A 22,021-nucleotide genomic window follows, 5' to 3' on the forward strand; every position below is an offset into this window, starting at 1 on the left:
GAACTCACCCATTCTTGACCAAGAAAGAGAGGAAAAGAAAGCTCAAGTTCATGGGTCACAAACTTCAAGTTCTCCAAGAGGCAGACTGGTAATGTAAATAAGGGGAAGGACAGACTAGCCCATTAAAGGCATCAGTCAGGTCATAAGAAACATCATCCTACCCACAAAACACACGGGTGGTAAAATACTACAGAAGAGTTGGGGATGGGCATGCAATTCCAGCATGCCAGAGGCTGAGGCAGCAGGATCGCCGTAAGTTTTGGAGCCAGTCTGGACAGCATAGTGATTGCCACAGCAGCCTGGGCTACAAAGTGAGATCCTGTTTCCAAACTACAAATAAGAGCTGTGTGTGGCAGGGGCCACACACCTGTAATCCTAGTGCTGTAGAGGAGGCAGGCAGAAGGAACAGAGTTCAAGACCAGCCTCCACCACATAGCAAGATTGAGGCCAGCCTGGGTTATATAAGCCTCTATCTCACCACTAACCACCACCACCACCCCAAAAAAGAGCACGAGAGTCAAGGGTCAACCTCTCCTACTCTGCTCTGTCCCCCAGCACGGTTTTGAAGACTTTTGGTTTCAATTCCATTGAGAGCTATTCCCCAGTCTGACAGCAGATGGCACTGAACCCAGAGTAGCTCAACTCATTTCCAGTAACTTCTGCCTTCTCCCCAAAGGCCTCCTGTAGCTCCACCCCCTGTTCCCTAGCCTGGGCCAAGCACTCTCCTCGGTTCCAGATGTCAGGTCCCAGAGGCCGGGTCCCAGAGCTGTGAACCACGTGTGGAGTTCTCCCTCCACAAGCTCCAAGGGCAAGATGTGAGTTTGCCCATCGAGGGCACGGGAGGAGGAAAGGGGCGAGGGGCACACACACACACACACACACACACACACACACACACACAGGAAAGGGGCAAGGGGCAGGGAGAGAGGAACCACATACAGAGTTATACACACACATACACACACGCACACGCGCACACACACACAGAGGAAAGGGGCAAGGGGCAGGGAGAGAGGAACCACATACAGAGTTACACACACACACACACACACACACATGCACGCACACACACACAGGAAAGGGGCAAGGGGCAAGGAGAGAGGAACCACATACAGAGTTACACACACACACACACACACACACACACACACGGGGGGGGGGGGAGGAACCACATACAGAGTTACACACACACACACACACACACACACACACACACACAGGAAAGGGGCAAGGGGCAGGGAGAGAGGAACCACATACAGAGTCACACACACACACACACACACACACACACACACACACACACACACGGGGGGGGGGGGGGTGTCCGGTGACGACACAGAGGGAACTGAATTTGCCTAAAAGTCTAAAAGTGGTCTGTCAATGCTCTGAGCCAGGAATCATGTTTAAATGCCTCCTAATTTGTACTCCAGGATGGGATTAGGCCTGGCAGAGGCAGGAGGCTATCTGGCTTAGAGACTCATGGGACAAGAGCCATCACAGTGTCTTCACAGGTTAGGAACCCTGCAGTCTTGGAGGTCAGGCTGTGTAGGAACCTACACAGACTCGGGTGAGGAAAGTGGCGTCAGGAGGTGCCCACACTCTGAGGCTAAGGACACAGTTACCGGCCCCTAAGCCTCTCAGTCCCTTACCATCACTTGCTACAAACCAATATATTCATAGGCCTCTGGTAGAGCTATATGACCTCATCTTGTCTCCCCTACTCACGCACAGGTGCTGGCTGTTCCTTTGGGGAATCCTCCATACTTGCCCTACACAGGCCTCTGTGCTCTTGGCCCAGCAGTTACCACAGCAACTGACATCCCCCGGATACCCAGAGCCATATCTCAAAGGCCAGGAGAGCCACACTGACATCGAGGCTCCTGAGGGGTTTGCTGTGAGACTGGTCTTCCAGGACTTTGATCTGGAGCCATCCCCAGACTGTGAAGGGGACTCTGTCACAGTGAGCTGGGCAAGGGGCGTGGGGGAGGGAGCCTCCCATGGGTAGTGGGACGTTGCTCTACCCTGAATCACCCATCTAGAAAAGGGATTAAGTGTCCAAGTCAGAGGTCCCAGGACCTAACTAACCTGGGAAGCAATGGCCTGTCCATGCAGTACACAGGCTCCCACTCTCCCATCTCTGACCCTGGCAACCCACTGAGACCCACCAAGCAAGAGAGAAGGCTGCAGGGCAGGCCCTGGGCTTTGAGGACAAAAGAGCCACATAAATATTGCTGATCTATATCTAGTCAAAGGTCTGGGACCTCACACTCTCCAGGTATTGTTGAATGCCTACTCTATTGGATTAGGAAACTGCACAAATTAATGGCAGATGATTAAAATTTCAAGTTTACCTGGGAGGAGATGTCATAAAATTACAACAAGGTCACTATTCAAAATAAGAGTATTTTTAAATCATAGTTTATGTTCTCTTTGGGTTAAATTTGTCAAAATAAGACATGCATATAATTTTCTTCAGTCAAAATCCTAACAGATGTGGTGGTTTGAGCCTGTTATCCCAGAACTTAAAAGGCTGGGGCAGGAAGATCAAAAGTTCAAGGCCAGCCTGGGCTATATAGAGAGACCCTGTCTCAAAAACAAAAAAATAAGTTACCCAGGCTAGCTTTGAACCCACAATCCTCCTGCCTCAGCCTTATGTGTACTTTGGTTATAAATTTGCTTAAAATACTTAAAAAAAAAAAAAAAAAAAAAAAGAGTTAGGAATACAGCGCACTGGTAGAGGGCTTGCCAAGATCCTAGATCCAATCCTCTGTGTAGAAAAAGGAGGCTAGGAAAGGGGGAGAGGAAGTGAAAAACCAGATTCCTTCAAGGATTATAATGAGAAAGGGTAGTCTACCCCAGGAGCAATCATTTTCAGCCTAGTAGTCTCCATGGTGTTCACCTTCATATGTACAAATGACATGATTGTCCTGTTGTAAGTTTTGAATATTTGTTTTATTTTTATTTCTCTCTGAACTTTCACCTACAGAAGGTGAGTACTGGCTCCAGCCATTGGATCTTCACCACCCACAATCCCCCTCACCCTCCTCTCATTTCCCTGTATTATCAATTTAAGAAAACCAATATTATTATTCACACCATTAGGACTTTAAACACACAGATCTGAGCACATAGTATATAGCAATTACATTTCCTTTCTTCTCCAGCTTCCGAGTTTCCCAGGAGTCATTCTCCAAAAACTTCCTTAGAAAGGGTATGTTAAGCTCCAGATGGCCTGGTTCTACCCTGAGGGTACACTATGGGTGGACAGTTTATCTGGGTATATTACTCCAGATTTGAAGTCATCTTACTTCCAGAATTTTGACGACATTGTCTTCTATCTCTAGTATTGTTTAAAAGTCTGAAGGTGTTGTGGTTCTCAGTCTCCCTTTTTCTAAAAAAATTTGTAAACATTTTCTTTATTCCAGTGTTCTGAACTTTCATTTGATATGCCATGATGCAGATGGCTCTTTGCTCACTGTGTGGGGTTAGCCTACTCCTTCAGTTCTGGGAATGTTCTTGCCTTATTAATTTAATAATTTATAGATAACTGCTTCCTTTCTTGTTCTTTTTTTTAAAGATTTATCTATTTATCTATCTATCCATCTATTTATTTACTATGTATACAGTGTTTTGTCTGCACATATGCCTATAGGCCAGAAGAGGGCACCAAATCGCATTACACATGGTTGTGAGCCACCATGTGGGTGCTGGGAATTGAACTCAGGACCTCTGGAAGAACAGCCAGTGCTCTTAACCTCTGAGCCATCTCTCCAGCCCTCTTGTTCTTTTTTAATTTGTGTGTGTGTGCGCGCGTGCATGCGTGTTATGTGTCATGCATGTGTGTATATGTGCATGCACATGTGCTTGTGTGTACGTGTGCTGGCAGGTGCCAGTGGAGGCCAAATGAGGACATCAGATCCCCTGGAGCTGGAGTTACAGGTGGCTGTGAGCCACGAACCTCTCCCGCGCTTCAGCTGCCATATGTTGTGGACTAATGCTCTAGTTCAGTCCTCTGTTCTATTGTTTCCCGACTGTCTGTCTTTGTGCCCCACTTTCTAGGCTATTTCTTTGTCTTTCTTTTCGGGGATGCCAGGCATTGACCTGGGCCTCACAGGTCATCCTGACGAACACTCTGCCCCTATTTCCTCATCTTTATGTTCAAGCATTTTAGTTGGTGGTTTCTTCACGAGGAATTCTTTCTAAATATGTGGTTCTTATCAGACATGCACAATATCTACTTGTTCCCCTCTAGTTTTAAATGTTTCCTGTTTTCTGTATCATCACTATTTTATCCGATGACTTTTTCAGCTTGCTTGTATCCACCTCTGCTTTTTATCCGAGAGACTTTCTTGCATCATCTAATACTATTTGCCTGGCCATTTTTATTTAAGACTAAAACACGACGCTGCTGATTTTAAGTTCTCTGTGGATAGCTAAAACTTGTCAAGTGGTGGGTTTGAAAATGGTATCTCCAATCATTTTCTGCTGCTGTAACAAAATGTAGTAGGCTGGGTAATTTATAAACAATAGGAGTTCAGCTTGCTCAGGGTCTGGAGACTGGGGAAGTCCAAGAGCGTGGTACTGGAGAGGAGAGGGCTTCCTGGCTGCCACAGTATGGTGGGATGGCAAGTAAGCACGCAAGACAAGGGAAAACTGTACCTAATTCATCGTTTTCATTGGGAGCACAGTTCTGCAATCACTAACCCACTCTCACAATGAAGACATTAGTAACCTCTTATGAGAACCACCTTCTAGCACTATTGCTTTGAAACAGCCAGGTCACAGTAGACAGCACTGACAGAGTGGCCTAGAGGTGTCTCGGAAGCTCCCAAAGTTCAGTGTGTAGATGTTGTTTGGGACATACTTTCCCCAGAGAGATCCCCTCCAGTTTCCTGCTCAGGGATCCCATCATTCAGGAAACAAGCTGGGACCAGGGACCAAGGAGTAGGATGCCTCCCAGTGGTTGGTAGGCATTCATTTAATTTGGGGGTACTGTGTACCTAGGGACCTCAATCCAGGATTTCTGGTTTAAGTTCACATCTTCCTCCAAGGTGGGTCATAGAGTGGGGACCAGGACGTAGTATCCTGAGATCTTCCCACCCTGATTTCCTCTCTGTGGGCCTCTCGTCAGCCTTCCCTCATCTTCTTTGCCTGGAAGATTCTTGGTTCTGCTGAACCCTGAGAGTGCACAGTTCAGTGATGAGAACCTACTGCCTTTGTGCTGGTTTCCACCTTTTTCAAATTTGGTTTCCCACTTCCGCCATCTGCATCCTAGCTTCCACCTGCTATCAGCCGTCATCTCCTCTGACTCTTTCCATGCTTGCCTGTGCGTGCCGTTGTGTGTCGTTGTGTGTCGTTGGTGTCGTCTCAGTGGAGTCTGAAGTAGGAAAGAGGGAAATGCATGGTAGCTCTAATGCTAAGCACCAGCTCTAATGCTAAGTCCCTGGGCAGGGCCAGCACTGGAACTCTAATCCAGGGCTCCCCACGTGCTAGGCAAGAGCTCTACCACTGAGCAAAATCCTCAGCCCTTACATACATGTATTTGTGGCTTCTGATTTAACGGGTCACAACTATATTCAATTCAGCCTGTGTCTATTGGGCACCTGCTATGAGCCCAGTTCCTTTTTAATCATGGACAATTTTAATCCTAGACTAACTCTTCCCTTTTCATTGAAGAGATCAAGTTCAAGAATATGATCTCTCCCTCCTTTCTGCTCCCACAGAAAGTCACACACAAAAGAAAAGAAAGTCCCATGTCCCACCATGAGTTGATAAAGAGCAAAATCTGGATTTAATAAGAGTCTCTGGCACTCAGTTATATGTTGACTCTACTAGTTAGCAGCCTGAGAAATTTCATTTATCAGACAGTTCAAAGAAATTGGAGGGTTAGCCAGGCATGATGGTGCATGCCTATAATCCCAGTTCCTGGGAGGTAGAGGCGAGAGGATCCAGAATTCACAGCCAACCTAAGCTATACAGCAAGTTCGAGGCTAGCATGAGCTACATGAAATGTTGACTCAAAACTAACAAAGACAAAGTAAAAATGACTGGGAGGTGCTCGGAGAGTCAAGTGCTCGCTGCATAAACAAAAGAGTTCTGATCCCCATTACCGCACAAAAGGCAGGCATGGCAGCATACGGCTATAACACCAGAGCTAGATGGGGTGTGGCAGAGACAGGTGCATCTCAGGGCTCACTGGACAGCCAACCTAGCTGAAATGGCAAGGTCCTGGTTCAGTGAAAGACCCTGTTTCAGAAAATAAGGTGGATAACAATAAAAGAGGACATCCAGTATTGACCTCTGACCTCTACACATGTCCTAGGCAAGATCGTTCAGTCTCCAGTACACCCACATCATGTGTATTTTATCTTCTTGGGTTCCCACACACTCTAAGGATTTCATGTAGAGTGAACAGAACAAGAGGAAGACTAGAAAGGGCATGTAGCCCAGGCTGTCTCCACAGAGGGTCTTATTGCTTCACAGATGTTGGCTGTAGAAGGTGACTCAGAAAAATGGAAGGTGACAGGTTGGGACTTAATGTGTGTATGCTCTGATTCAAAGTAGTGGCACTAGAGACACTGTGGTGAACCCTGCTGTGGGGAATCTACCAGAGGAGACTACGCAGACATGGCTTTAAGCCTATGGGAAGTTTATTAGCTGACCAGAGACTACACTGGGTATTCAGGATTCTCAAGGTGAGCTTTTAAGCACCAAAAACCATATCCTGGGTTGACATACTTCAGTTCACAAGAACAGCTAGCCAGACGTGGAGCTACAAGAAGCCAAAAAGCAAGGTTCGTCCATTGGAGACTTTCCCAGGACTATGGACTTTGATGGATTAGGCCTTTGTTCTCATTTTGGCAGGTGGTGCTCTCTACAAGCTGAGTTTTACAGCCTGAATGGTACTTTCATCGGCAAGTCAGTTGTGCTAAGATCTGGGGTCCTACTAAGGTCTGGAGCCTGTTACACTCCCCACTGATCTTTGTGAATGAGTCAAATCATGGACTCATCATGCTCTAAAGAGGTGTAGTTGGTCCTAAGGACCATTCATTTTCCTGAATGGATACATAATTGGCCATTTAGTTTAAGATGACAGACCCTGCTGTTAATCCAGTGAGAATGAGAATTAAGGCCCAGCTAGTGCTGATGGCAGAGTCCCTAGCCAGCCTGACCAAGAAAACAGACACGCATTTCATTCCTATCTTTGAGACTTGAGTTTCTTCCCCAACCATGGCAAGATTGTCTTTTGTTTTGTTTTTATTTTTGATTTGTTTTGTTTTATTTTTGTTTTTGTTTTTGTTTTGTTTTGTTTTTTGAGACAGGGTTTCTCTGTGTAGTTTTGTGCCTTTCCTGGAACTCACTTTGTAGACCAGGCTGGCCTCGAACTCACAGAGATTCATCTGCCTCTGCCTCCTGAGTGCTGGGATTACAGGCATGTGCCACCACCACCCGGTTAAGATTGTTTTAATTACTCCTGATTAATTAGCATAGAAACAACAGGTTTCTCCTAAAGCCATGCATAACCCCCCTTATCTCATGAGAAGAAAGTTTAAACCTTTCTGATTCTATAGGACTACTTCTGCAAGGGAATCCAGCTGTTGTTTTAGTTCAGAAATAGGTCCTGGCCTATTAAGGGGTAGTTTAAATCTGTCCCTAGGGTTCCTTCCTGTGGCATAAAGTCTGATTCCCCAGGTTTTCCCTGTTTCCCAAAGGCCATAATCTTTATTAAGGAATTTTCCAGGAAGCCTCTATTTCACAACCCCAGTTTTTGCAATGGAAACTCCCTTGTTCTTGGCAACTAGGGGACCCAGCTGTGGGGCATGCATAGAGTTATAAACTCTGGGTTCCTATCTCAAAAGATAAACCCCCACATCATTTCTCTTTCTCAACACTGTGGGGGACCAGCCCCCACCATTGTTTACCCCAGGGACTCTTGAGGAATGAGGAATAAGAGACTTAGTTAGAATAGAGGAAAGAGAAACAGAGAGAAAACACAGGATAGACTCAAGTGAGCCTGGATCCTTATCCACCGGCCCAGAACTTTATTCCAAAGATCTAGTTATAACAATACCAAGGGGTGGAGCAAAAGACCTCCCCCTGGCTAGTTACAGTCAAGTGTAGACCCTTACAAACACCTGGTACCCAGGCCCGTGGTCCAGTCAACCTCTTATACAGTCCTGCTGGGTACAGCCACTAGGAAACCTTGTGGGCTACAACACAATGCAACCAAACATTTAAAGTGGGCATCAGTGAGCAAAGATCAAGATGAATATGGGTTGCTGGTCTGTGCTCACATTCTAATGCCTTCCCTGTATCTGTCTTCCTCAGTTCCCAGGTCCAGATCAGAGGGCAGTGGGCATTGGACCATGACCCTGTATTCATACCAAAACAAGACTCAGAAGGAAGTGAAGGGGCAGAGAGTGGGAGGGTCCAGGACCTGGTAAAACCTTCATTTTAATTGGCCCGTAGTTCACGAGACCGTCCATTTGGTGGCAGTGGCAGCAGCCATGGTAGTAGCTTTCGTTCTTAACCTGGGCGTGATGGATCCATAGTGTCATGACAGCTACCTGCACTCACAGCAATAGGAGCGGAGAGAATCACCATGTAGCATCCTTTCACAGTAGGTTCCAGTGCCCCTTTGCCTACCTGCTTGACCCAGACAGTATCACCAGATTCAAACAAGGAGAAACTGGCGGTGGACTCAGAGGTTGGCTGGGTCTTTTGGATAGTCCAGTGAATAGCATTTGTGGAGGAAGGGAGGGCCTGTAGTGACTTGAGAAAAGAATGGTTAATGAGTTCTGCCAACTGCTGGTCTCTGAGCCCGGGAAGCAGTGGGGGAAGTCTTCCAAACATACTCTCATAGTGGGGAAATCCCTCCCTATATGGGATGCAGCAGGCCAAAAGCAAAGCAAAGGGAAGGGGTCTATCCACCCTTCGCTGGACTCTAATGAGAGCTTTGTTAGAGTTTTTTTCGTTTTGTTTTGTTTTGTTAACATCCTTTAGTCTTTCTACCTGCCCAGAACTCTGGGGTCTACATATACAATCAAGTTTCCAATCCATACCTAAAGCTTTTACTACTAATTGAGATATTTTGGCTCTGAAAGCTAGGCCATTGTTAGACCCCATTTCTAGGGGAAGGCCAAATCAGGGAACCAATTCCTGGAGGAGCTTTTTTTTTTTTTTTTTTTGGTTTCTCTGTGTAGCTTTGCACCTTTCCTGGAACTCACTTGGTAGCCCAGGCTGGCCTCAAACTCACAGAGATCTGCCTGGCTCTGCCTCCCGAGTGCTGGGATTAAAGGCGTGTGCCACCACCGCCCGGCCCTGGAGGAGCTTTTAAGCTACTATTTGAGTAGTTTCAGTCTGGGTGGTGAATGTTTCTGCCCAACTGGAAAAGGAATCTATAAAAGCTAGCAAGTACTTGTTCCTTCTCCGGTAGGCAATGTAGTAGTATTTGCTCTGCCCATGACCTTAGGCTATATGGCCAGAAGGAGGTGGTGCTTCTTGCCATTGTATGTGACCTCTTAAAAGGAAAGGGAAAGGGGTCACAGGGTCCCTTCTCTCTGTTCCTGCTTCTCCCTGTTCCTGCTTCCTAGCATGAGCAGACTACCAGGTGGATTTGCTCATGGTCAGAACAGAGGACAACTTCAGCTGTTTACTCAGTTCTGTATTCCTGAGTGTGTTTCCTCAATTTATACCCTAATAAATTCCCTAATACTCCTTAAGCAGACTCCCACAGATTTCTTGCTTTCCTTGGCACCCAATGTGGGGCACAAACCCATGACCTTGCGATTAAGAGTCTCATGTTCTACCAACTGAGCTAGACAGGGACTGGTGGGGGCAGCAGTGCAGGATGGCTCTGGGGAACTAAGCACTCTGAGCTCACGAGACTGGATCTCAGTGAACTCAATTTTCCCAGAGCTCACCAGGATGTTAGCCTCTCATTCAGATCCCTTCCTGCATAGGGTGCTCTGTTTTGTTTGGGTTTTTTTGTTTTTTGTTTTATCTGAGCACAAACCTAGCATCTGGCTGAGATCCCATGCCAGACTGTCCTATATATATCTTGGTCTGAGCAACTCAGAAAGTATTGTGGACCCCAGATGAGTAGCCTGGTAAAGGTCAGTTACCAGAATCCTTCCAGTTGTTTCTGGGAGAATGATCTATCCTTCTGGTGTCCTCCAACAACCTGTGGGTTCCAGCTGTCCACTTTTTGCATCCTCTGTTTCCTCTTGGTTGTACCTTGGAGTCATAGCCAGCACTGAATTGGGGTCTGTCATCAGAATATCAACAGACCCCACTGCTCTTGGAGTCACTTGTTGGGCTACCAGGTCAACAGCGCAGTTGTTGGCTGTGGAGGAGACCAACTATAGGGGAAGCCAAACAGCCTCCAGGAGGGCCAAGACTTTCTCTTTGTTTTTAAAGTTATTTTCCCCAGTGGTAGGAAGCCCTCTTTCTCTACAGATCATACTGTGGGCATGCACGGTAGTAAAAGCATAACAATTGTCCAGGCATACAATGTCAGACTTCCCTTTTCCCCATCTGAGATCCTGGGTCAGATCCATCAGTTCTGCTCTCTGGGCTGAGGTACCCAGTTTGGGTCCAAATTATTCCAGTTAAACTACTGCAGCTCCCATGGACCTGGTTTCATCTTTCATCTCGTTACAGTCACGGATGAGCATCTAAAGGTCATCATCGGGCAAGAGGGTAGCAGGATTGATGGTGGTGGGTTTCTCAAACTGGACTAGAGAGTGGTCCAGGAGTAGGGCCTGGTACTGGGTCACACAGGCATTAGACAGCCAGCCTTCTGATGGTCCTTGGAGGATGCTGAGTTATAAGATCCTGACCCAGCGTTAACTTGTTTATTTGTTTTTATTAGACTAGCAGTAGCCATCACACCTTAGACAGGTGGACCATTCTGAAACTACAGGGTCCATTTTTTTTTTTTTTTGGACAGGTATGTCACAGGGTATTTCCATGGCCCCAAAATTTGGATTGAAACCCCTTTTGTAATATCTTTTGTTTCATGGACAAAGAGATGAAAAGGTTTTGGAATATCTGGAAGTGTTAAGGCTGGAGCAGAAGTCAGAGCTGTTTTTAAAGCCTCAAATGCCTTTCATTTAGTCTCAGTCCAAACTAAAGACTCAGTGTTCCACTTTGTGCTGGTGTATGGAGGCCTGGCTATTTCTGAAAACTCCAGTATCCTGAGGTGGCAATACCTAGCTGCACATAGGAACTCTCTAACCTACCTCTTAGTCTTTGGAGTTGGGATCTAAGGATGTCAGCAACCCTATTCTGAGACAGTACCCATTTACCTCTCTTCAGCTGGTAGGTAGCTTCTGATGTACACAGTTGGGCTTTCGTAAGTGACATTCTGTAGCCCGTGGTCTGTAACTCTTGCAGCAAGTCCCTCTTGGCCTGCTTATAATTTACTCTCATTTTAGAGGCTAGGAGAAAATCATTTCATATTCTAAGAATATTGCCTTAAACCTCTAACAGAGGGCAGGAGGCCAATATTTAGTGTCTCATCAAACAGAGTTAAAGAATTTTTATATCCTTGGGGCAACCTGGTCCAGGTAAGCTACCCTCTGTAACCTCCTTCAGGGTCTATCTATTTAAAAGCAATAGTGGTTGACTCACCTCTGCCAATAGGAGGCTGAAGAATGCATCTTTCAGGTCCAAGACAGTGAGCACCTGCTTCTCTGGAAGAATCAGACTCATGAGAACCAGAGGTCCCAGGTTTCTGCCCAGGCAGGAGAGGTATATTCCAGGGTGACTGGCAGGGCACCAGGATGCCTGTCTCTTCAAGCCAGGCAATATGGACTACAATTTCAATTTTTTTTCCAGGGCCATTGAGTATTGTTTAATCTGGACAAGGGTAGCTGAACTGGTTAGTTGAACAACTATAGGAATTTGGTGTTGGGCCAGTCCTGGTGAGTTGGTTTCTGCTCATACCCCCAGGAATCTTTATTGCAAATACGAGAGATGGCCCAACTGTAATATTTGATGAGAGGCAAAACTTTCAACTAGGAGATATTCTTCCAACAGAGGGCAAGACAGCAAAATTTTGTGTGTATCTGTAAGTCTGTGTCTCATCGTAAGAGAAGGTGGGCAGATCTCTGTGAGTTCAAGGCCAGCCTGGGCCAGGCTACAGAATGAGTTCCAGGACAGGCTCCAAAGCTACACAGAGAAACCCTGTCTCAAAAAACGAAGACAGAGAGAGAGAGAGAGAGAGAGAGAGAGAGAGAGAGAAGGTGACAGTGTCTTTCAGTTTATGAAAAAGTTCTCATCTCTCAATCAGTTCTCTGTTGTTAAACACCTTTGAACTACCTCCAGCCGCTGGGACCCATTTATACCCTTAGATTTTTTTTTTAGCTTTTATGATTTTTTTTCTAATGCCTGGGGATGACTGGGTGATAAAGGAAATCTTTTCAGCAGCTGTCTTTCATACTTCTAAAAATGACCTAATGATAATTGTGTAAGTCTCCTTGGTCTATGCTGAACAAAGGGGAAAACTCATTCTATAGAGGCTGCATGTCTAGTGACAATCCCCTGGCCAGGCCCAGGGCCAGTTGGTTTTTAGTTTTCCAATTATACAGCTCATTGGTTGAGAAGAAGGCATAAATCACGAAAGAGGAAGGAGCAGAACCCACTTTTTCCCCTTTGCTAGGGCTGCTTAGAGCAGGCAGGGAAGCAGAGAGAAAGCACGTCTTAGGGGAGCTCTCTCTCCCTCCCTGTGTGCATTCTGCTTAGATGACCGGGAGCCCTGGACAGAGAGGCCTGTCCTGTCCCCTCCTCCACACAGGGACCAGAGCGACCCAGACCATAAGCAGGAGTCAAGTAACAAAGCAGGCACTCCAGGAGTGGGACAGGTGGTGGAGGGCTATTTGCTTCCTCTGGGGCACCTGGCAGGGCCAGAAGGATTCAGGTCCCCAACAAGAGGCATAGTTCTTAAGCCTCCCTGGAGAGGGGCAGGGGAAAGACAGACAGACAGACACACACGCACACACGCACACACGCGCACGCACACACACACACACACACACACACACACGCACATGCACACACACATACACACGAGTAAAGACAGTCGGGGTGGCCAGTACACTACTGAACAGACAGGGGGATCCAGTGACATTTCACATGGATCAGGGGCCACGTCCAACCTTTCCTACCCAGACTACCTCTGGAGGTGGAAGTGTCAGACTCCTCTGAAGCGTCTTAGGCAGCCATTGACCAAAGGGAGTCCTGGGGACCTGGAACATCTCCAATAGTGCATCCTTTGACCACTTTTCCAAGGGGATCCGAGATCCCCTGTGTCTTGAGGTCTGGTCTCTAGGGGTCTCAGTGGAACCTCCAGAAATGTTGTGGAGTATCCACCAGAGAAGACTACTCAGAGATGAGTTTAAGCTAATAGAACGTATGCCTTTAATCCTAGCACTTGGGAGTCAGAGGCAGGCGATCTCTGAGTTTGAGGCCAGCCTGGTCTACAGAGTAAATTCTAGGATAGCTAGGGTTACAAAAGAGAGAGAGAGAGAGAGAGAGAGAGAGAGAAGGAAGGAAAAGTAAAGAAAATAAAAAGAAAGTCTTTATTTGCCAGCCAGTGACTACACTGGGATATTCCAGTGTAGCCCCAAATCTATCTCAGAGTGAGCTTTTTAAACACACTCACCAGGTTGACATACATACTTCAGTTAAGAAGAACAGTTAGCCAGAAGCAGAACTACAGAAGCTAACAACAAGGTTAGTATATTAGAGACTTTCCCAGAACTATGGACTTAGTTGGATTAGGTCTTTGTTCTCATTTTGGCAGGCTGAACCGTCTACATACTGAGTTTTACAGCTGCTACGTGCTGGGTTTTACAGCCTGAATGGCACCTCCATCATGGTGTCAGTTGTGCTAAGGTCCAAAGGGCTGTTACAAGCACCAGGGACTCAATTTTGCACAAAGCAGATATAGTCTTTTCTTAGAATTTACAGTCTAGTGAGAAGTGCAGAATGCCCAGGGTTCCCAAGGAATCTTTCGGAAGAAGGAAAGCAGAGTAAGTTTTACAAGGTAATTACAGCAGATGTAAGGGAAAGTCAAATACTCGGTCACTCTGGGAGAAACTTGGGAGTCGAAAACAAGACAGAAAGCTGATTCAGACAGATCTCAACATGAACAGCTTCTGAGCTCCATGGGGTGCATGGCGTCCAGGCAGGGGTGGAGTAAAGACAGACAGGACTCTGCATTCTGTGGCCAGAGGTGCAGACTTGCCTCACACTTCCTGTCCTCTCTTTCCTCTTTCAGATTTCAACCAGAGGAGCAGACGCAATCCGGCTGTGCGGACAGCAGGGTTCCTCTCTGGGGAGCCCCCCTGGTCTCAGGGAGTTTGTATCCTCAGGGAGGAGTTTGCGGCTGACCTTCCGGGCACACTCTTCTTCCCAGAACAAGGTTGCACACCTCCACAAAGGCTTCCTGGCTCTCTACCAAGCCATAGGTGAGGGTCCCTCCTGGGGTATAGGAAGAGAAACTTTGTGACCCTGTCCCTGGTCCCTGACCCCTTGAAGGGGCAAGAGGGAGCATGAGTGACAGGTGAGGCTCAGGGATTGGGGATACCTGAACTGACTCTCTCCTAGTCCCCATGCTGACCTTGCTAGTGAGCAGCCTAGTTAGGAGGCAGTCACTGTTGGCTCCATCCATTAATTCCCGGAAAGTTTACAGGCCCTATGCACAGATCAAGAAAAATCAGAAAGCCACATTAGTAAGGGAAATTCTAGATTTTCAAATAGTGGCTCATTTTGGGGGAAGATAATGTTTGTATGTCTGTGTACCTTATGTGGGCCTAGTACCTGCAGAGGCCAGAAGAGGGAGAAAGATCACCTAGAGCTAGAGTCCTGAGCTGCCATGTGGGTGCTGGGAACTGAACCTGGGTCCTCGGGAAGAACAGCAAATGGTCTTTATGGCTTAGCCATCTCTCCAGCCCAAATTCAGTGTGTCTTAAAGGCCATCTCTCATGCATATGGTAATCTTTGTTTTTTTGTTTTGGTTTGTTTTGGTTTGGTTTTTTGAGACAGGGTTTCTCTGTGTAGTTTTGGTGCCTGTCATGGATCTTCCTCTGTACACCAGACTGGCCTCGAACTCACAGAGATCCGCCTGGCTCTGCCTCCTTAGTGCTGGGATTAAAGCATGTGCCACCGCTGCCCGGCTGGTGAACATTGTTTTTAATAACACACAATATTCCCTTGATTGCTGTAATGTGTATTTAGTGAGTCTCCTATAGATAGATACTTTCTTGCCACCAACAATGTGGCTGTGTACATCTTTACATGCATATCTTTGAACACAGATGTGAGCATTTCTTTATGGTAAATTCTTAGCAATTCAAATGCTAGGTTACAACACATTTGCATTTTTAAATTTTGAAGTTGTTTAACTTCCTACCAAAGAAGTTTTGCTAATTAATCCATCCACCAGCTATGTTTGGAAAAACCAGTTTCTCTACAACTCACTGTAATTGGAATTTTCTTTGGGCTGCCAACCAGCTCCCAAATAAAGACATGGAGACCTATTATTAATTATGAATGGTCAGCCTTGGCTTAGGCTTGTCCCACTAACTCTTTTCACTTAATTTAACCTGTTTCTGTTCGTCTATGTTTTGCCTCAGGGCTTTGTACTTTTCGTTCTGTATGTCCCTACTTTCCTGCTTCCTCTGTGCCTGGCTGGCCCCTGGTATCTCCCTGGCGTCTCTTTTTCATCCAAGCCTAAATTCCTCCTCCTATTTACTCTCCCTGCCAAGAAGTCCTACTTATACCTCCTTCCTTGCTATTGGCCATTCAGCTTTTTATTAGACCAGTCAGGTACCTTAGGCAGGCAGGGTAAAACAGAAACCCATCTTTACATAGTTAAACAAATGCAACACATCTTTACATAAACAAACATTCCACAATGTAAACAAATGCAACACCTCTTTACATAGTTAAACAATATTCCACAATGTAAACAAATGCAACACATCTTTACATAGTTAAACAATATTCCACAACATAAACAAATGCAACACATCTTTACATAGTTAAACAATATTCCACAATGTAAACAAATGCAACACATCTTTACATAGTTAAACAATATTCCACAATGTAAACAAATGCAACACATCTTTACATAGTTAAACAATATTCCACAATGTAAACAAATGCAATACCTCTTTACATAGTTAAACAAATATTCCACAATGTAAACAAATGCAACACATCTTTACATAGCTAAAGAAATGGAACATCTTTGGACAGTTAAACAAATATTAGGCAACAGCTCACTTCTCACGGCTGCTTTCAAGCTCTTGGAGTATGAAAACCTGACCAGTGACACCAGCATGGATTTTGCTGAGCCATGAGCACTGGCCAGACAGACATGGCCAGAATCATCGTACAAGTTGCCAGTTTGTGGGTCTCTGTGAGCCTAAGAACCATTGTGTCCCTACAGCTGTGAGCCAGACCAATGGGGACTCTAAGGCTGTCACCACACCTGGAGCTGACCCTCCCAGGATTCAGAACCTCGGCCAAGATTCCTATTATGAGGCTGAACAGACTGGTGAGTCCCTGCCTGCTGAGGAAGTAGTTCCCATCTGTCTCCTACAAAAAGGCCCAAGGCCGTCTGATTACCTGTTCTATTCACTGGGCACCCCCAATTCTGCACTCACTCTTTGCTTTACTTCATTCTTCTCACAGGGACATTCAGCTGCCCATCCTCGGGGACTTGGAAGGACAGACAGGATGGGAAAGAGACTCCTCAATGTGTGCCAGGTGAGCAGCTCCCTGCCTGGTGCTGTTGCTGAGAGGTCTGGGACATGGGGTGAAAGGAAAGTGCTGGGATAGAAAATGGAGGTGACAGCAGAAGGTTCATAAGAAAAGGATGTAAAGGGGGCCCAGAAGAGAAGAGACAAGGAGCTCATCCCTCATTCTCCAAAGACCAAAGGTCAAGATACCTCTCAGAGAGATGGCTGTGGTAGACCACCTGCCTAAGATACAAAAGTTCAGTCCCCACAAAACACACACACACATACACACACACACACACACACACACACACACACACACACACACCATGCTCTGTCGATCACTAATCTACTTTCTACTTCTATGGGTTTGCCCATTCTGGACATTTCATACAATGGAATCATATTGTATGAAACTTTTTATGGCTACCTCTCCCCTTAGAGTAACGCTTTCAAGGTCATCCACATTAGGACAGTGCTTCACTCATTTTGTGTGTTGTGTTTTGTGATTGTTGATGGTGGTGGTTTTGTTTTTTGTTTTGTTTGATTTGTTTTGTTTTATTTTGTTTTGTTTTTGAGACAAACTCATAGCCCAGAATGGCCTCAAACTCCCTAGAATAGATATGTAACCAAAGATGTCCTTGAACTCCTGATTTTTCTGCCTGTTTCCCAAATCCTGGGATCACAAGCCTATACCAACATGCCTGGTGAAATCCTTATTTTCCAATGAAAGCACTGTTGCCCTGACCAATGTGATCCCCAGAACACTCTAAGGGCAGTCTGGGTTGGGGGTGGGGGGCGGACATTACGAATGAGGGAATGGCACAGAAACAGGCGAGAAAGCCCTGAAGACAAACTTCGAACCAGCGATAGCCCGTCAGAGTGAAGGAATGGCGCTAAGATGTCGGAGGCCCAGGAGGGAAGGCCCCACTTTCCCGTCCCAGGCAGGATGTGTGTAAGATGGATTCACTGCTTGGAAGGTCCTGGTACTCTGCAGAGTCACACCTGGGAGCCTCCCCGCAGCTGGGAGTCTCCTCTCACCTGGGAGCCTCCTCACTCCTGGGAATCTCCTCACTCCTAGGAATCTACTCACTCCTGGGAATCTCCTCTCACCTGGGAGTCTCCTCACTCCTGGGAGTCTCCTCACACCTGGGAATCTCCTCACTCCTGGGAGTCTCCTCACTCCTGGGAGTCTCCTCTCACCTGGGAGCCTCCTCTCACCTGGGAGTCTCCTCTTACCTGGGAGCCTCCTCACACCTAGGAGTCTCCTCTCACCTGGGAGTCTCCTCTCACCTGGGAGTCTCCTCACTCCTGGGAGCCTCCCCTCACCTGGGAGCCTCCTCTCACCTGGGAGTCTCCTCACACCTGGGAGTCTCCTCACTCCTGGGAGCCTCCTCTCACCTGGGAGTCTCCTCACTCCTGGGAGCCTCCTCACACCTGGGAGTCTCCTCACACCTGGGAGCCTCCTCTCACCTGGGAGCCTCCCCTCACCTGGGAGCCTCCTCTCACCTGGGAGTCTCCTCACACCTGGGAGTCTCCTCACACCTGGGAGCCTCCTCTCACCTGGGAGTCTCCTCTCACCTGGGAGCCTCCTCACACCTCCCACAGCACCTCCCCGGTCTCTAATTGCCTGCAGTCTTTGATTGCTCTCCTTCCTCCCCTCTCCTCTCACAGTCTGTGGAAGACCAGTCATCCCCATTGCCCAGAGCCCAGAGACTTTGGGTTCTTCGCGAGCTAAGCTGGGCAACTTCCCTTGGCAAGCCTTCACCAGCATCTACGGGCGCGGGGGCGGAGCCCTGCTGGGTGACAGATGGATCCTGACTGCTGCCCACACCATCTACCCCAAGGACAGCGTCTATCTCAGAAAGAACCGGAGTGTGGAAGTGTTTCTCGGTCACACAGACGTAGACGAGCTGCTGAAACTGGGGAACCATCCTGTACGTAGGGTCGTGGTGCACCCGGACTACCGTCAACACGAGCCCCACGACTTCAACGGGGACATCGCCCTGCTTGAGCTTCAGCACAGCGTCCCCCTGGGCCCCAACCTCCTCCCGGTCTGTCTGCCCGACCACGAGACCCTCTACCACAGCGGCCTGTGGGGCTATGTCAGTGGGTTTGGTGTGGAGATGGGCTGGTTAACTACCAAGCTGAAATACTCAAAGCTGCCTGTAGCTCCCCGGGAGGCCTGTGAAGCCTGGCTCCTCCAGAGGCAGCGGACCGAGGTGTTTTCTGACAACATGTTCTGTGTGGGGGACGAGATTCAGATGAACAGTGTCTGCCAGGGGGACAGCGGAAGCGTCTACGTGGTGTGGGACAATCGTACTCTTCACTGGGTGGCCACAGGCATTGTGTCCTGGGGTATCGGGTGTGGCAAGGGGTACGGCTTCTACACCAAAGTACTCAACTATGTGGATTGGATCAAGAGGGTGATGGAGGGTAAAGACTGAGCACCCCAGGGGGCCTGAGCACCCCAGGGGGCCTGAGCACCCCAGGGGGCCTGAGCACCCCAGGGGGCCTGAGCAGTGCACCAGCTCTGTGGAGGTCCCAACCAAGAATGAGCAGGAGTGAGGATCCACTTGGGGCCGGGCAACCCTCTTTAAGTCACTGATTCATCAACCCGCTGCCAAAGAGAAAGCCTCCTCCCCTGAACCCACACCATCCCAAATCAGAAGCAGCACCCCCACCCCCTTCTCACCTTCAGCTTTCCCGGGATTTGCACCAGGGAAGCCCTGTACATCTAAGTAACGTTTGCTTAGGACAACTTTTTGTTTGTCCAAGGCAGGATTTCACTCTGTAGCCCAGGCTGGCCTCTAACTCACGGCAAAGATCCTGCTTCCGCTACCCAAACACTGGGATTATAAGCATGCACAGTTAAACCTGGCAGCATCACCGTGTGTGTCTTTTTGAATGTCCTACCTCATCTAGTGACAGTTTCTTCTGCATTTACTTGGGGACAGCCACCATCTCATTCAAATGGAGTGTAGAGAAAAGGGTTTTAACGCAGTGTGTCTCCAAAATATTCCAGAGACCCTTATGTTCACCTTGAAATGTCCAAAGCAGTTGGCTTCACCACCTATCACAACTCTTACTTGCAATTATAGTGAAACCTCCTTTTTCATCCTGCATCTACTGTGTGCCAAGACTACCACCTGTTATCTGACACCATGCTGGCCAAAAGATGTGTTAGCCATTTATCCATGTCTCACAGTGAGGAACCTGGGGGAGAGATACAGAGGAAGTCCCACAGCTAGTTCTTGATTGAGGCTACACTCCTCCCAGCTCGCCCTCAGGGATACCTCTCAGTTGCCCTCAAGTCCTACCTCGTCATCCACATCCCCTTCTGGACCCCACAGCTTTCCAGAACTCCGTCCTCTGAGAAGGCCTGCTTCAGCGTTCCTGCTGGCCTCCATCACCAAGGACACCACTAGCCTGAGAAGATGAGCTCTTTAATTGGTAGAAAAGATTTGGAGTGAATTACAGGGAAAGACAATAATAAGACACAACAGTTCGGTGAGAACAGAGAATGGATACCGTAAAAGAGAAGGAAGGGAGGACATTAGTGCTGAGAGTGAGGATACTCTGAAGTCAAAGGTTAAGTTTATCTCTGAAAAACAGCAGGATCCAAGCTGAGCAAGTGACACACACCTAAAATCCCAGGCACTCAGGAGGCTGAGGAAGAAGAATCATAAGTTCAAGGCCAACCTTGATCTCATCTCAAAATTAAAAAAAAATAATAATAATGGTAGTACAATTTTCAAGACCAGATTGGTCTACAGAGTGAGTTCCAGGACATCCAGGGCTACACAGAAAAACCCTGTCTGGAAACTAATAAATAAATAAATAAATAAATAAATAAATAAACAAACAAACAAACAAATAGTGGCAGGATCTAAATATGGTTGATTCTACTTTTTAAACCCTATGCACAACTCAAAAGACTATTATAGGCCGGGTGGTGGTGGCGCACGCCTGTAATCCCAGCACTTGGGAGGCAGAGGCAGGTGGATCTCTGTGAGTTCGAGACCAGCCTGGTCTACAGAGCTAGTCCAGGACAGGCTCCAAAGCTACAGAGAGAAACCCTGTCTCAAAAAACAAAACAAAAGACTATTATAAATAATCTAGGGGCTGCAGAGATAGCTCAGAGGTCAAGAGCACTGGCTGCTCTTCCAGTGGACCCGGGTTCAGAACTGAGACACAAAAGAAATATGGAACCTCACAAATGTCAGTGACTCCAGTTCTGGGGTATTCTACGCACTCTTCTAGCCTTCACAGACACTGCATGCACATGGGACACATACATACAAGCAGGCAAAATACTTATGCATACAAAATACAAATAAATAAAATCTTTAAAAATAAATAAATAGGTTTAAAATAAAAGTACTCTGAAAAATACTAAACAGAAGTTGCTTTAGGTGGAGTGATTTTGACTAATTTTCTCTTGTTTTCTACTGGCTAAGTTTTATGTAATAAGCATGCTTCATTCTTATTATTGAAATTTTTGTTTTTATAAAAAATTATATATTTTTGTATTGACAAAGCAATATACTTACATATATTTGTCTGGATCTATGTAATTATTTTTATCTCTAGATGTAGATATAGATTTTGATTTTTTTTTTAAGATTTATTTATTATGTATACAGTGTTCTGCCTGTGTGTCAGATCTCGTTACAGATGGTTGTGAGCCACCATGTGGTTGCTGGGAATTGAACTCAGGACCTCTGGAAGAGTAGCCGGTGCTCTTAACCACTGAGCCATCTCTCCAGCCCTAGATTTTGATTTTGATTTGACTGTTTGAACAATGGGTTGGACCTGAGATGGTAAGGTCCAGATTTGGCAATTTTTGGTCAAGTCACATGACATCATGACAGAATTCAGAATCCCTATGATTAATAAGATTGCTTCAGCTGACTTGCTCTAATGGACCTCCTCTCTATCTATTGCCTCTGCCTCCATTATGAACATGTAACACACACACACACACACACACACACAGCTCTTAGGATAACAACATGCAATTCACTAGACAAGATTCCCCTCTTCCTTCTGTCTTCTGCTCTCAGTCGGTTCCTTCCGCCTCGTCATTTTCTTTCCTGACTTGGCAAGGCCACGGCTCTTATGCAAAAATCACGAACCAGCTCTGCACTACATCCATGGCATGGCTCTGCTCCAACATGCATATCTTCTGGGAAAACCTTCCAAACCTTGGTAGTTCCGGCGTCTTGTGTGTGCCTGCTCTCCAGCTACGTTCCAAGATGACTGAC

The 22,021-nt window shown here is 46.9% G+C and overlaps 1 protein-coding gene across 1 annotated transcript; it reads left to right on the forward strand.

Annotated features, from left to right (window-relative positions):
* The first annotated feature begins 736 nt into the window (after window positions 1-736).
* Window positions 737-20,448, forward strand: C1rl (complement C1r subcomponent like). The gene is given in 7 exon segments (XM_036180887.1): window positions 737-767; window positions 770-815; window positions 1,732-1,960; window positions 14,285-14,474; window positions 16,463-16,570; window positions 16,708-16,782; window positions 18,429-20,448. Coding segments are annotated over 7 exon segments (1,452 nt in total). The 3' UTR covers window positions 19,202-20,448.
* Window positions 20,449-22,021: the final 1,573 nt, after the last annotated feature.

Source organism: Onychomys torridus, chromosome 3 (genome assembly GCF_903995425.1).
Source record: "Onychomys torridus chromosome 3, mOncTor1.1, whole genome shotgun sequence".
NCBI lineage: Eukaryota > Metazoa > Chordata > Mammalia > Rodentia > Cricetidae > Onychomys > Onychomys torridus.